General features: G+C 31.5%; 2 protein-coding genes across 3 annotated transcripts; both read right to left on the minus strand.

Annotated features, from left to right (window-relative positions):
* LOC109329108 (probable linoleate 9S-lipoxygenase 5) lies at window positions 507-8155 on the minus strand. The gene is made up of 9 exons (XM_019562776.1): window positions 7950-8155; window positions 5980-6272; window positions 4720-4960; window positions 3564-3902; window positions 3031-3116; window positions 2816-2923; window positions 2403-2707; window positions 2052-2315; window positions 507-1519 (listed from the first exon to the last, which is right to left on the minus strand). Exons 1-9 carry the CDS (start codon window positions 8137-8139, stop codon window positions 766-768), a joined length of 2580 nt encoding a protein of 859 aa, XP_019418321.1. The 5' UTR covers window positions 8140-8155; the 3' UTR covers window positions 507-765.
* Window positions 11331-15522, minus strand: LOC109330172 (protein AUXIN RESPONSE 4). 2 transcript variants are annotated; one of them, XM_019564235.1, is made up of 4 exons: window positions 14261-15522; window positions 11884-12177; window positions 11757-11848; window positions 11331-11565 (listed from the first exon to the last, which is right to left on the minus strand). In XM_019564235.1, exons 1-2 carry the CDS (start codon window positions 15449-15451, stop codon window positions 11929-11931), a joined length of 1440 nt encoding a protein of 479 aa, XP_019419780.1. In that variant the 5' UTR covers window positions 15452-15522; the 3' UTR covers window positions 11331-11565; window positions 11757-11848; window positions 11884-11928. The 2 variants fall into 2 exon arrangements, with proteins under 2 accessions (XP_019419780.1, XP_019419779.1); XM_019564234.1 differs by having other exon boundaries at window positions 11757-12177.

The raw sequence follows: 16984 nt of genomic DNA on the forward strand, positions 1-16984 counted from the left end.
TTCATAGTGGATTTTTTTGAAAAAAATTATTTTTTTCTTCAAGTACATTTTGATTGCCTTCAATTTTTTTAATACATGTGAATTTCTAGTTGGAGCTTGTAGTTTTTAACCTAGTAAATAAGTTATTAGAGTTATTTGATGAATAAAAATTAAATGAAACTTGTATCTTTTAAAAATGAGTTTGAACCGGATTGAGTCATGTTGTAAATTAATCACATAACTTAAAAAATAAGTGATACATATATATTAAATATGATTACAACTTATTCACAAAAAACAATACATAACTTATTTATGATTACAAATATGATAATAAGAAACACACTAGTCACTAGTGTATTTACATTCATTAAAGAATAACTATGCTCTAGCCTATATAAACACAAAAGTGGTACTCCTCCCATAATATAATTTATCTCTCTCGACCAGTAAAAATATAACATGTAAAAAATATTTTTATAGAAAATAATTAAATATGACATGTCATGATTTTAGTAGCCGAATGAGATAACTTATCTCCTGACAATACTTTATTCTCTTTTGTAAAATCACAACTCTTCAAAGTTTAGAAAACATGGACAAGGATCCGCTGTCCCGAACTCTATCTCATTTCCTGTCCCAGCCAATTGAAAAATGACACATACATAAAATAAAAATTAACAATTTTACATTATTAGATGCAATATTATTAGTCAGAAACAAAGAGACATGTGTATTTTTTTGGGACAGAAGATCCCAATCCGAGAAAACATAGGCATAGGTCATTCAAATTGTGACACTGTTAGGAATTCCCATACCAGTTAATCCACCTTCACTTGTAGGATAGAGTAAGGTATATGGTAACTTAACTTGCCCTACTCTATTTTTAAGTTCTTCATCATTGTTCCTTCTAATGATTCTTTCTTCAACTTGTGCTAGTTCTTTTCCAAATCTCTCAAATGCTTCCAATGGAACCAAATCACTTGTCCAATAAAGTGTGTTTCTTTGTCCAAGATAGACCTCATCAGAAGAATGTCTAGACAATATTTCTATAAGAGAAATTCCTATAAGACTTTGTAACTGTGCTGTGATTGTTTTAAGAAAAGCCTTGTTAGGAAATTCAACAAGTTCATCATATTCCGGTGTCCCTTTCGCTGGCATGAATCTTCGGCTTATAGTTGGTCGATTCGGGGCGTAACCCGCATAAGGGTATTGTCCGAAGTTAACTGCAGCATGGAGAGCCGAAGCGATCCATATGATAGTGGTACAAGTTTCTATTAAATCTTTGCGAGTTTGCAACTTTGGCCACCAAGGCTCATTTTTCTTATCACCGTGACCTTCTTCGCGTAATTCTTTCCACCAAGATTGTAGTTCTGAATCTTTCTTGAGTGTGTCATCATCATTGTAGTAAAAGGAGCAATAATCCTTAACCCATTTTTTTATAGCAAACCAAATCTCTAACCCATCAACTGCATAAGGGTAATCCTTAATCAATAGTTTAAGGCCATGTGGAGAAGTTGAATCTTCAACAACCATTCCTCTGAAAAATGCAGCTATATATCAGCTCATTATAATAACAAATTCATTTTGGTTCTATTCTAATGTACTTGATATATTTCATCCAAGTTAATGTTGAACCTGACCGCGATCGGGGAATCTCAAATCACCGTGAAGTTACTTTGTTATTTTTTGGGTATGGGAAGAGTAGAGGGTTACGAGTGAAGCCCCACGTCTTCAACCAAAACTTTTAAGGCATTAGTTTCACGAACCTTTTTCACTTATAAGTTTTTTAACTTTCTTCGCTCGTATCCAATGTGGGACACTTCACACTTAAATAAACCCAACGGTTAAAAGTGAGAAACTTGAGTTTTAAAAATTACATTAGTATTACATGCCACCATTGCATCCAAGGAAATTTGGTTATACACTTATGCTGATATTTTCCAAATTGGAGAAAGATAATGTTACATGTGTTAACATGATTTCGATACTCGTCGAAATTTGGAGCAAAGCTAAAAACTCGATTAAAACGGTTAATATTGAGCAATGATCAAGTGCATGTGTGGGTTTACCTCTTGATAAGATCTGCAGGCAGTGCTTGCTCAGGAAAAATCCAATCCTTATAAAGCACAGATGACATCTCCATAGCATACTTAGCTGGAAAAACTGTTGTCTCGACAAGTCCGCCTGCATTGATTAGGATTTGTCGCGCAAGTGCATTTATATTCATCGTGTCACGAAAGTGAGGATATAATAGTTTATAAATCGGGTGCAGCGCGCTAAGTTGCCTGTTTGCAGCTATAATGAATGGCTCAATCACTGCATGAGTAAGTAGCCTGTGACATATGTAAAGATAGCATCAAATTTTAATTTCGGTTATAAATGAACCAAGTTTGTGTCTAGTTTTTTCAGTAGAGATATACCAGTGGCTGATAAGTTGATGATAGCCCGAGTCGTTAACCGCTACGTAAGCTTTAGCCAATTGCCAGATGGAATTTCCGATGCCTTGTTCATCAGGCGTGTAAACGGTACTAATGACACCTAATTGATCACCTTCCGGATTTGGTAAACTCAACTCAATAGCTAATGGCTTTAAGGTCTCATTCCTTTGCAAGAAAAGGATTGTCCTACTGGCATAAACCTTTGAAGAAGTTGAGTTTATCTTTCTCAAATATGGCATCAGTGCATCATGGTAATCTAATATGAACAATTTCTTTTGTATAATTGCCTAATCAACCAAACACAGATTAATAGTGAATCAGAACACCAACTTAAAAATTAATTGATTTTGTCAAATTGGCTTAAAACAAAATATCATATCAAACTACAAAATTACCTCATCTATGGTTAACCCATCCAAATTGTTCTTAATGTGTTCTTTCCTTATAGTACTGGTTTGATCACCATAGACTTCAGGATCTAACTTTGTTGCTGGTGGGAATTCCTACATTTCAAGGGTGAAATCATAGTTAACCATCCGAGTTCGAAGTTGACTATGACTATATCGAATTCGATTCGTTTCGATTAATTAAAATCATTTAGCTTTCTTACTTCGAGACGACGAATTACAACAGGGTTTACACCAGCTAGCATCTCTCTAGCAAACTCTTCATCTGTTCTCCATGCAGACTTATCCTCTGCTCCAAATCATTAAGAATGTCATTATTTGTTTATTATAAGGAAAAAAAATAGACATGATTTATGTAGGTTCTTGTATGCAAAATAACATGTTAAATACCAACAAAGCCTTGGTCTAGTGATATAAGGCTTCACTAGATGTCGGACTTGACCGCGACCAAGGAACCTCCAACCATCGGCGAGTTCCATTGTCACCAAGATATTGTAAGAATGGAGAGACACAAATAAGACAACCACATTTTGAACCAAAACCTTAAGCATTAGTTTCATAGGCCTTTGCCGCTTATAAACTTTTTCACTCCTCCCCTCATATCTAATTTGAGACTTCACACTTAAATAAATCAAATAGTTTCGATTCCTAAAATAGATTAGTTCTTTACCGATAGGGTGAGTAGATAAGATACTGTTGGTTATACCAAAAAATTAATGAGAATTATGAAAAATACCTTTAATCACTTGAGGTAGTGGATATTTGAGGAAACCTTCACCATCATTTGGGAGAATTTCCTTGAACAACTCTTGAGGAATGTGATCCTTAATGTCCTTAAGTATACCCTTAGGTAACTTAATACCACCTTCATATAGTTTAAGGACATCCTCAAAGGTATCAAAGTCATTAACAGTGTTGTCAAATAGAGATTCTAGCTCAGGTTTGAGAATTTGAACTAGTGATTTTAGTGCATAAGCAAGAAAATCTGATAGTTTCAAGTGACCAAATCTTTCATCCCTTGGAACATAGATATCTAAGCTTTGAAGTAGATTCAACCTACTCTCAGTATTAATGTCTGTCAACATAACAACATAGTAAAGAAAAGGAAATCGAATATAGTCAGTGAAATCATGACATGTGTCATGTTTCATCATTTTTTACAAAAATATTTTAAAAAAATAAACAAAATAGCACACACGTCACATTTTTACTGGCTAAAGGAGATAAATTATCTCCTAATACGAGGAGATACATTATTCTATAAAGAAAAAACACCAAATGAAAATTTCCAAAAATAAACAAAGTATATATTCAAACACTTTTTCATATAACAATGCAACCAATATATAAAAGAAATTTATTATCTTACACTGAAATTTCACACCATATTTGCATCTGATTAATGATGTTTAAAGTTGTGTTTAATCATGTAAATTGTATGGTTGATGGATTAGTCATTAATCACTAATGTAATCATTAAACAACAACAAAAAACATGTAATCATTAATAAGGTTCGACTAACGAGAACAACATTTGTTGAGAGGAGTGGTCACGCACTTCAAAATGGATTAGTTCATCACTACGGTAAGAGAATACTTTTGGTAGTACAAAAAAAATAGTTTCATTTCCACAGTTTTATCCTCACCATAACTATATTAGGAAATGTGTTAAATGTAATACAACCACAACCTTAATTTATAATCATACTCATGATTAAAGACTAATTTGTATGTTATTAATCATAGATAAAATCATGCTATAAAAAAGAGAAAAAAAATATATGCATATATGAGTTTTATATCATTCATATTTAATTATCATTGACTCTCCAATAAAAATAATACAAATGAAATAAATATTTATACACTAACAATATATAGATATTACTAACCCGACTTTGAGGGTGGTCTACTAGTCCTTCCTCTCCTAGGGTAGGGATATTGATTGGACCCTCCTAGAATTGGACGAACATATTGTGGACCTTTATCTGGATCACCCAAATCATTGTAATATGCATAATCATAAACTCTATCCCATTCTTTAAGTTCATCTCTTCCATTTCCTCTTAAATTTTCTAGTTCTTGTTCTCTATACTTGAGCAATGGCATTGGAGTTTCATTTGGAATATATGTCTATAAAACAAAATCACTATCATTAATAACTATGTGTTACTAGTAATTAATATACATGCAAGCAACTTACAGGTACGTGTAGCGATAGAACAAATGTCAAGTATTTGATTCTTATTGGACTAACATCGGGTAGGTGCGATCATTCATGACCCACGATAATAAGAGGATCATTTTTAAGGTTTGGTGCCATAGTTTTACTTTATGTTCATTTGGTAGACAAAATTATTAAAACTTTAGCTCATCAAAATTTAAAATTTATAGATTGATAAATAGTCTCTAAAAAAATCAATTATGTTTAAAAACTGCCACACAAATTAAGTGTGAGAACCATAGCACAATTCTCTAGTACACCCTATAAAATTTTGTTTATAACTCTTTTTAGTAAATTTAGAGCCCATATTTTTTCTTGCACTGGGCCTCAAACATGTTAGCACTGACCCAGTATTTCTGAGATCGATACTTGTTAGGATAGATGAATGAGGATCACATGTCTCCATTTATATTTTACTTAGTGTACCAAGTCAATCACAAAGTTACATTCATTTAAGAAGAAAAATTATAAAAACAGAAATTAATATTTTAATATTATTTTGTGATGTTTGATTGGTCTGGGACAGAGAGACAAGAAAATTATGGGACAAGTGATCCTTGTCGAGGAGGAATAACTACACTCTAAAAGAAATTAGTTTATTACTCATAAAAGATGAAAGATATCATTGGTCACACAAAAAGAACATAACTATTTTTCGCTAAGCAAAAGGAATTTTATTACAAAAGCACAAGGGGTACTAACTCATTACAAAGGAGAAAGAAGGACATAAAAACTAGCAACAAGCTAAAATGCACATGCAAGAATCAATGCACTAGTTTGCGAAAATTAGATTATTAACACCAACAAAAGAAAACCAGGTTCAAGATCTAATATGGATTAAAGAATAACATAATTAAACTTTACAATGAACATAGGTTAAGAAAACACTAGCATTTATAATAATAGTTAATTATGTTTGTATGTTTACCTTATTGGTGAAGAAAATGCGATCTTTTTCATATTTATGTGAAGGGTATACCCAAGAGTTGCAAATAAAGTGAATATCACCTTGGCTTGGAACATTTTCAAGTGTCAAAGTTCTTAAGTAGAATTCACTATGATGATGATTTCTTATTAAAAATGCTCCAATTTTTCCAATATCTTCATCCCAATCAAATGTTACACTCAATGTTGATTCACCAGCTAACAAAGATGTATTATTTGTTGTAATCCAATCTTCCAAATATGCAGGGTTCCCTAGTTTTCCTTTCAAATCATTCCCTTCAAAATTTATCATCATCATCATAATATCATTAGAGAAATTATGTAAAAATAATACCAAACTTAATAAAATAGTTTGATGTTAATATATCCATGATCTAAGTGAATATAATTTTAGTTGATGGGAAGTAAATCAACTTTAAAAAGTGTCAGCATTGGAAGTGATCGGTTGAAAAAAAATATTTAACTTAAAAAATTAATTATTAAATATTTTTTCGACTAATTATTATTTATAATAGATAAATTTGCACACTTTATACGACGATAGATATGTTCTCAACCATGCAAGTCGAATAACTTTAACTTTAGGGGAAATTGCATTTATCACTTGTGAGGTTTGTTATAATGACACATTTATGCTTGTAGCTTAGAAAATGACATCCACCTTTCTTTTATTGCATTCAAAAAAAGGTTTATTAACAATAATTTTTAATGTATTTGTGGCAGATTTAATGTTAATGTAAAAAATAGAGGTCAATATCATTTTCTAAACTAGAAAACTTGTTAAAGTGAGAGAATAGTTTTTGTTATACAAAAAAAATATAAAATTATTAATATTACAAACAATAGGATTAAATTGAAATGGGATCTTATCTGGTCTAGGATCTTTCAGTACTAAAATATGATGAGAGTGATAAATTTATAAGTTTTTAATTTATTTAATTCAAAAAAAAGTTATACCCTTCAATTGTTTTACTGTCATGTGTTAGAATCTAGAGTTCTAGACTCGATACTTAATTATCATGTTTTTGTAAACACAAAAAATCATGTAAAAAGGTTAATTCATGCAAACATCATTCATTATAAAAGCATGTAAAAAGGTTAATTCATGCAAACATCATTCATTATAAAAGCATGTAAATTTAAAACTATTAACAAGTTGAACGTGGCTTTCTTACAAGAAGTCTTAGGTTGCATTTTTATGTGATTGAAGTTCATTGCTTGGTCTCTAAGAATGAGTGGAAAATAATCAAAAATCATTTTCCAAAGTCTAAGATGGAAAAAGTTTAAATAGTTACTCTAACATTATTCACTCAAGTCATACCTAAAAAACTAAAATAATTATTCCCTTCAAATAAAAATCTCTATTTTCGAGTTGAGTTTTCTCGGAAATTTAGAAAAAATAAAAGGCTTCAGATTCATCTTACAAGTTTATTTCATGATTCTAATATCTTTCATTTCAAATTATTTTATTTCAAAACTCAATTCACAAACAGACACTAAGAAAATGAGAAATAGATTATATTCTTCTGCCATAACCAAAGGAGCTAAAAAGTTACACCATCATGGTTATAATAAGCAAGCATGTATTAAAAATAAGAAAATGCTTATTGTCATATAAATATTCATAAGGCATACAACTTAAATAATGTGTTCATCTAAATTTTTTGAATCTTTGCAATTTTTTTATTTATCTCAATAATTCGTCATCTAGCATATGAAAAGATTGTTTCCGTTTAAACAATTAATATCAAATAGTAATTTTTATTTTTATTAAAAATAATATAATAATCATATAAATAACGGGTACACGTGGACACAGACATATCTGCTCATATGTACTACGGATATTTTTAAAACCTCATTTATAAAACATGTGGGTATCCGATTATAACTTGTACTCGTGCTCGTATGGATTTTATCCACGTGTACGAGTTTTTTTTAAGAAATGCTTACCAGGGTCAACATTGACGGCACTTATAAGTTGAAGAGAAACCCTTTTGCCCACAAATTCATGAACATCATCAAGAATAGAGGCATTGAAATCATTGAAATCCAACACATTTTTCTTCATCAACACCATTGTCCCTTTGATCTTCTTTTTCTTATCCTCACCATTGAAACATCTCATTATGTTGTGAAGCATATTTTATTTTACTCCTTTGAGAAACTAACTATAGCAAAATGTTCCTTTGAACTTTAAATAATGAAGAAAACACTTATAAAGTATTTATGTTGTAATGTATGAAATGTGAATGTAGGTGCAATCATATTTATAGAGATGGAAGAAAATTAAATAGAATCAATAACTAGTATAAGATATTAGTTGCATTCATAAATAGGAGGTTTCATGGACGTTAGTTAACATGAGATATTTTTTCTTCCCTTAAGTATTGAGTGTAGTATTCATGCAATGTCAGTATAAAGATTTATACACATTTACTATAATATTTATCATTCATTTATATTAGTCTTTTTTTTTTTGAAGAGTCAATATAATATAAATAATGGGCAATATAATGACAAAATATAAAATTTATAGTATGCATTTTTTTCTCAACTATATCTTTTATGGCACATTACAACTTTGTATTAATTTTCTTATTTTCTTTCTATGATCTCATCCCTTTGGCGTTTAACTCCTAAGGTGTTATATGGTGGTATTTGTCATTTTGCAATATTTTAGATGCAATTGTTTCTGATGAATTAATTATTAATCACTATAATATTTGACAATATTAATATAAATATTTATATAGAGTTAATATATTATTCACCATTTATTTGTATTATTATTTTTTTAATAGTTAACATGAATAATAAATGATGTAATAACGATGTACAAAACCTATACATTAATACCTACATGTTTTTCCTTCTTTGACAATTTGTACTCATTCGGACAGATGATTATTTTTTAGAGAAAAATATACGCGGTGAGTGTATGGATTTTATACACTATTATCGTATCATTTATCATTTATGTTTAATTATTCTTGAGTCTTAAAAAAATACTACAAATAAATAGTAGATGATATATTAATTATATATAAATCTTTACATTAATAATACATAAATATTATACTCTATTATTTAAGTATCCTAAGTTCAAGTGAGTATTAACAATTATTTGTTTAGCTCATCCTTATTTAATATTTTCTTGATTTAATTAAGTCTTGCAAATAAAGTAATTACTATATAAAAATATAGGACGTGTTAAAAAAACAAAGTAAATCTACTAAAATTTTGTATAATTATTACACCCATGTTTTTTTAATGTAACATATAAATAATAACAAAAACAAAGTAATTTCTGTAAAAAGATAATGGTGGGAACTTAATTTATAAGTTGAGTATCTTACACGTTCAAGTTATGTATTTATTGGTATAAACCTACTCTTTCCGTTTGGTGCATAATGTGTGGATACAACAGTGCCACTTTTCTTTTTTCTTAGCCATAGAACTCAATAAAACATGTTAGGTTAATAGGATTAAAATCTGAATTGATAATATGATTAAAGTCTTGGAAGCCGCTTAGCGTTCCCGGGGATGTAGGTACAATTGGTCGAACTTCGTTAACAAATTTTCTTGTTTCTTCTCTTCTATTTATTTTATGCACATTATTTGACTGATTGTGATCAACACTGCACAACGATCGCTTCCACTGCACAACAAGTGGTATCGGAGCCAATGGTTTAATGGCTCAACGGAGTATTGAAGTGACAAGTAGTTGGTAGATCCATGATGGATCCTTGTGTCGAAAGTCTTCCTGACGAGATGTCAAGGTGATGTGTTCTGTTGATGAAAGGATAAGCCAACAACGGTGCAAGTAGATAGAGAGCTGAACTCTAGTGTATCCAATACTCAAAGAAGAATTCACACTTGAGTGGGAGATGTTGGTATTCCAAGTGTGTGAATGAAGAAATATCACATTAAGCAAATATGAATGAGTTAAAGAGCATATAAGTGGATGGACCCATAGACCTAATGTCTTAAGGTTTTTGGTCAAGATGTGGTGTCAAGCTCACTTTTATACTTCTTTTACTTAGCCTATGAATGAACGTTGTAACCCATGGATTAATGTTGTAACTCATGGATGAAGATTCCCAACAACTACATTCTTTGTCCTTCGTATAGAAGTGATTTGACTGTAAAATTATATTTAAGGGTCGCAAGTTAAATTTTAGAAAAGAATGAAAAAAAGAAAAGACTTAAAAGTTATAAATACACTTGTAAGTTTGACGAATTTATTTTACTGATTACAAAGATTTAGAGATGCTTATAACTTTATTGTTTGTGTGCAAAGAAATGTTGTTGTTTTGTTAGATGCGGACAAGTTTATACATATGGCAAAAAAAAAGAGGATTTTAGTATTTTTTGTGGATAACATCAAATTATTAAAATACTCTCATCATCAAAAATCTTGTTACATAATGTTAATCTACTTCTTCTAAAGTAGTGTTTTACACATGTTAACAAATTCCTATAATAAATGATACCTAAATGATTCAAACTTTTAGATAATTTTAAAAATTTATACTCCATCCCTCCCAAAATATATCAAAAAATACAAAGAAAAATATTCAAAAATCAACAATCCTTTCATATAATTCTCATGATGTTACATATATCAAATGATTTGTTAAGTGTCTACAAATAAATGATTTGGGAGATGGTCCTATATACTCATGCCTTGTGGTAGTTGAGTCAACTTGGTTTCATCACTAGCCTTATCTTTTGATAACTCGATTTCTTATCATATTAAACGGTAGTACATCTTCTGTCTCATATTTTGTACCATTCTATGTGTCATGTGCTTGGTCAGAAAAAATATATTTAAGTTATAATTTAATTATTATTTTGACTACTCATATCACATAGAATGATACATAGTGTGAGACAACAAATATATACGCATATCAAACATGTATCTTAACTAAAACAATCTTCAATTCTTAATTACAATTGTTTTACACATCCAAAGTTATATACATATGTTTCATATTTCCCAACTTAATCGACTGAATTGACTTTAAATAATGTGAACTATTATTATTTTTAAAAACCAAACTAAACCTAGTTGAACCATTTGAATTAAAAATGTTACATATTATTCATTCAAATAATGTCTAATTTAACTATAGTCAAGATTAAACTATCTTCAACTTTTAAAACACTATTCTTAGCCAAGAAAGATCATTCAAAACATGCATGGAGGGAGTGTCCTACATTATCGTACTTTTTTCTGAGATTTTTTTAGTATAACCAATGATATCTCCTCACCTATATGTAAAAAACTAATTTCTTTCGAGTTGCGTAGTTATCTAAATCAATATAACAAACACAATCATCTAAATCACTAAAGTATATCTCAAGTACATTAATTAAAATGTAATTCACCAAACATTATCCAAAACTAGTTCCAAAATCTACACACAAAGTAGCTCTAGAACACAACAACAATCTTTTCAAAGATGCATCAAGATTTTAGTTAGAAGAAGTCCCTCCTCATGCATTCCATGCTCCACAATCTTCTCACCTTTCAGAGATTTTGTAAAATTTAACAGAATAACTTATCTCCTCATATCAGAAGATAAATTATATCCTATTGCCAGTAAAAGTATGACATGTGTACTATTTTGTTTAATTTCGGAAGTATTTTTATAAAAAATGATTAAATTTGACACATGTCATGAATTTAGTGGCTAGATAAGATAACTTATGTCCTTATATCAGGAGATACTTTATTCTCGAAAGTTAAACACTTAACATTAACAACATACAACAGAATATATAGGCTATGTAGCTAGCAAGAACACTAAGGTACAAGCTTCATGATTAATACAACATATGAGTAATATGAGGCAGAGAGTAATACTATCTGCTAGTGCAAACATTGCCTATGTCAGAACTCAGAACAATCCGGTGATCACTTTCACCAACCGTGATGATGTCCACTCTGACCGAGTCCATACGCGTTCATGTAATCGGGTTCGTGGATGTTAGCATCATCATGGTGATCGTGACCATGACCATGATGGTGATCATGATCATTATTTTTGGCTTCATCCAACAACTTTTGTATGTGGTCTGGGATGGCCTCTTGCTCAACTTTCCTGACAGACTTCGGCAGCGAGAAGATAAAGTTGGAAATTTTTTCAGCTATCTCATCTGCTGCATCCTCCTGAGGTCACATAAACTGCATTAGTTTCAGTAGCAAAAGGAAAAGAACATCGACATCATGTGGTGAAATGGTGATTTACGTGATACAAAAACTCGAAAGTAGTCGTGGTGAACGGAATACGAAAACAATAAGGGGGGTGGGGAAACATTTAACAGATTTTATTGATTGTAATCCCTAAGTGAGAACAATAATGTTTCATCGGCTGGATACTTCGTTTCTTGCCCATTCCTCAAACAACCTCTTCCCATCTCTTTCCAAGGTGATAAATTGTAGTGTTCGATTCCACAAGAAAAGAAAGCTCTGTTGAAGATTAGAATTCCAACTTGAGATTGAGCCATTAAGGTTATGTTCTCTACATGTAATTGATAGCACTATAGGAGAAGAACATGCTCAATTAAGCTCTTTCCTATTATCACTTTATAAGTAAAGGATTTTGGTGGCGGAAAATGATATATCCTCCTACAAATCCAACTACTACCATACGAAAAGTAACATTGCGTCACAAAGTGATACTTTGTTCATTAATGATTGGCTTACAAGTAACATGTGTCACTTTCTTGTGGGTAGGAGGATTCGGTAGGAGGATATATCATTACTCTTCGGTGGCAAGTTGAGTAGTGGCATCTAGCTTCTCTCACGAGGCATCTAATGCTGGATTTGTAGGCAAATTTTACCCCACACAGCAAAATTTGTACGCATTATGCAACACCTATTTTCTATGCATTCTCAAATCCAAAGAAAACCATACGAAAGAGCAAGAGAAGACCAAAGATGACAAGCGGATCTCTGAAGAAATACATAACTTGTCCACGATTTCAAATCAGTTTCCACTTACAACTATGCAGATGCACATATGCAAGTGCTTTGCATGTGTCAAAGTTGTAGCAATAAAATTGTTCTTCACTTCTTCCTTTGGGCGATTAGTAAAAACTTAAAAGGGAGCACAATCAGCACATGATTCATGCTTCGCCCGAGATTAGGAAAACCCCTTCATGTATTACAATATCCAAATTATGCTTTTCTAGAATGATGTGAAAATAATTGTTGGTCACATAAACTGGTTATGCAAAAAATAAAACATACTAGCTCAAATGCATGCAAAGCTTCATCACTAAGAATATAGGCAAGTTGAAAAGTTAGCGTTGATATTTTGATAGCAGTTTGCAATATTAAAAGCTTATATAGTTCCGTAAAAGCATCACAAGCTTCAGTCTTCACTCTCCGTTAAGTTAAGATGAATGCATCATTGTTACGAGTCACGCACATAATATCTTGAAATCTATGAACATATTGTACATCTGATTAAGGTTTAAGAATTACAAGGTCATGTATAATATCTCAAATTGTAATACTGAACTTATTGTAAATCTGATTAAGGTTTAAAATTCACAAAATGTAATACTGAACTTATTGTACATTTGTAACACAAAAGAGGAGAATCAAAAGTATACATTTTATTGAAGAATTCAGGAGTTAAAGGTGAAAGACGATTTAAAAAGGATGGAGAATGACAAAGCAGTTGGACCGGATAATATACCTATTGAGGCCTAGAAGGTTCTCGGATAGCAGGAGATTAGTTGGCTTACAAAGTTGTTTACCGAGAGTGTGAGGTCTGAGAAGAAGTCAAACAAGTGGAGGAGAAGCATTTTAATCCCTATTTATAATAACAAAGAAATATACAAAATTGTGCAAACTATAAGAGGATTAAGCTCATGAGTCATACTATGAAGCTATGGGATAGGATAATTGAGCGGAGGTTGAGACAAGAGACGCGTATTCCTGAAAATCAATTTGGTTTTATGCCTAGGAGGTCAATCATGGAGGTTATATACTTGCTACGGCGATTGATGGAAAGATACCGAATGAACCAAATGGATTTACACCTAGTGGGACTAAGACCTAGTTTTTGTTGATGTAAGAGTTAAGAACAACAGCAATAACCAGCTCATTCACTAGGAGGAACATGTTTGCTTCAGAATTCCTAAATTAATGTGACTAAACAATCTATTCATGACACAGACACACAAAATGAACAAGTACGGCAGCAATAAGACAAGCAATGATAAATCTTGTGCTCGCTCACCTGAGCCCACCGGCCACCAGAATGTGTAACAAAACTCGCCTGCGGCAGTGCACGAGCAACCCGATTCCCCTCATCACTCCATTCCTTAGACCAACCTTTAGACCAAAGCAATTGCATTGGCATACCTTTCAATCCATCAGAACCACCCCATTCTTCAACATCAAAGCTAGAATTCAACCTCTTCCCGATAGCCACAACCGCTTTTCTCCCGTCCATACCCTTCAAGAGCACCCTTTGCGCATCCGCATCCGCATCGTTCACACCAACCCCCTTTGAACAACACGAGTTCAACACCTTAGCATAAACAAAATTAAACCCCAAAAAAGCTTCTCTAATCAAAGGATACTCCAAAACACAAATAGGCAAAGCTCCTGAATTCGAAGTGTCAATAAGTGTCACACTCCTTACAAACTCGGAATTATCCGAAATCCAATTAGCACTCAAACCTAAAGCTGAATCATGCAAAACCAAATGAACAGGTTCCAAACCCAAAGTATTAATAACTTGCCCCAAAACCCTACCCATATCTTCAGGACCCAAATCAACAGGCTTAACAATTTTCCTCTTTGACATCCTAGCTAGAATCTCTTCATAAGGAATCTGACCAGTTTCCACAATTTGATCAAAAGCCCAAAAAACACCCTTTTCTTTAATTTCACCATAAACATACCAAAAAGTATCAAAAAAACCATTCAATGGTTCAACTGAAACAACCTCCATTGATTTTTCAGAGAACCCATTTCCCGGTAAATCAATTGCAACCACTTGCAAGCCCTTTGAGGCCATAAAGTTCAAAACTTTACGATAAGAGAATGAGCTTAAACCATACCCATGTAAAACGACGACGTTTTCTGAAGCTTTTGTTGAAGGGCTTTGTTGAAAAGTGAAAACTTGGATCGGTGGTTGATTAGGGTGGAGTTGAACCTTGACGGTGCGACCATTTGAGTAGTGGTGGCGGAGGGTGGTGGGTAATGAAAGGAACCATGATTTGGTATCATGGGAAGAGAGAGAAGAAGTGAAAAATGTGAAGAAAATAGTGATGAGTGAAATTGAGAGAGTAAAGTAGAACCAGAAAGAGAATGGGTCATTGGTTGTTGTTTTTGTTGTGGTTGATGATTTGGGTTTGGTTTTTTGTTGTTGTTTTTGATGTTGTTGTTGTGGTTTTGGATCTTGTTCTGTTATGATCGCCATGAACACTTACTCGCAAAGTTCAAGTTTGAAAATTTGTGACTAGTGAGTATTGTGTATAGATCGAAAATAGTGGAGTGTGGGGACACATTAGTATGCTTTTGAGAGAGAGTTCCATTTTTTATTTAGGAAAATGATATATTCTCATACTAACTTCCGTATTAACATTTCTATCCATAAAAGAGTGACATATATTATAGATTTATATTTTATCTCTATTTAATAATGATTGGTTTACAAGTAACATGTGTTATCTTTTCGTGTGTAAGAAGATTAGTATAAAGATTTAACAGGAGAATATAACATTACCAACAAAAAGCTCTTTACTCGCTAGTGAGGCTGATGATACTCCTTTTTTTTTTAATCTTTGCTTTAATATTTTTCTTCTCTTTTAAGAGGAATGTAAGGTAGACTACAATAAAACATTGATGTAGTAGTATAAGATCTAATTAGATCGATAAAAATAATAAAAAGTTAATGTTTGATTCGTGTTAATAACAATTGTTGAGATGAATAATTACATACTCCTTATATGGAGAGAGTAGAGAGATACTATTGATAGTATTAAAAAATAAAATGAAAGTTGAGCCAAATAGAATATTGTTCATTCTTTTTTCTATCAAAAGTAATTAAATATGATTATATCGGACATGTAATTAAATCATTTAAAATTGAAAATATTAGTCAAATAGGTTATATTGTGTTGTATCATATTTGTCAAAATCAATTTATGCATAAAAAAAGTTCATATTTACTAAATTTACAGAATAAGGAATCAAACATCAGATCAACTAGTAAACCATTTTAATATTAAGTTATATATTTCAAATAATAATATTTATATAAATATATTATTATAGATATTTAAGTTTTAACTCATCCCCTTACATCACACGGTGTAGATAATTTAATATAGCATTGCTTTAGCTATAAAAAAAAGTAGAGGGAATTTTTCTATTTATTAGGAGATATGGAGAAAAACTATCATGTCAATTATAAGAAAAAAACATCAATATTATTTAGTCTCAAATACAAGTAAAATTAGTTATATTTATATATTTTGAATACCAAAGCAATTTCCCATATTTTGGAGACTAGTCAAGAAATTATATTTGTTGTGACACTTAAAATATGTTTTTGTATAAAGTTTTATATTAGCTAGTATTTGAATAGAGGAGCGTATCAATATTATATATTGGACTTAAATTCTTTGTTTTAATACATTACACCATCTAGAAACACGCACTGAGAATTTGGGCTCATGAGTGTATTAGGATTTGCAATCTTTATTCTCTAATAATATATTGTAGTTGTTTAACGCTTTTAGGGGTGTAGGAATAGTTGGTTGAACCTCATCAACAAATTTTCTTGTCTTCTTCTCTTTATTCTTATGTTCTTTATTTGATTGCTTGTAATCAACCATGAGCAACATCGCTTCCATTGCACCAATAATTGGCATTATAGCCAATTGGTATATGTCTCTTAGCCTATGCGCCAAATTATGACAAAGGAGGGTGAATGACGTGTTGAATGGAC

This window comes from Lupinus angustifolius, chromosome LG16, assembly GCF_001865875.1.
Source record: "Lupinus angustifolius cultivar Tanjil chromosome LG16, LupAngTanjil_v1.0, whole genome shotgun sequence".
NCBI lineage: Eukaryota > Viridiplantae > Streptophyta > Magnoliopsida > Fabales > Fabaceae > Lupinus > Lupinus angustifolius.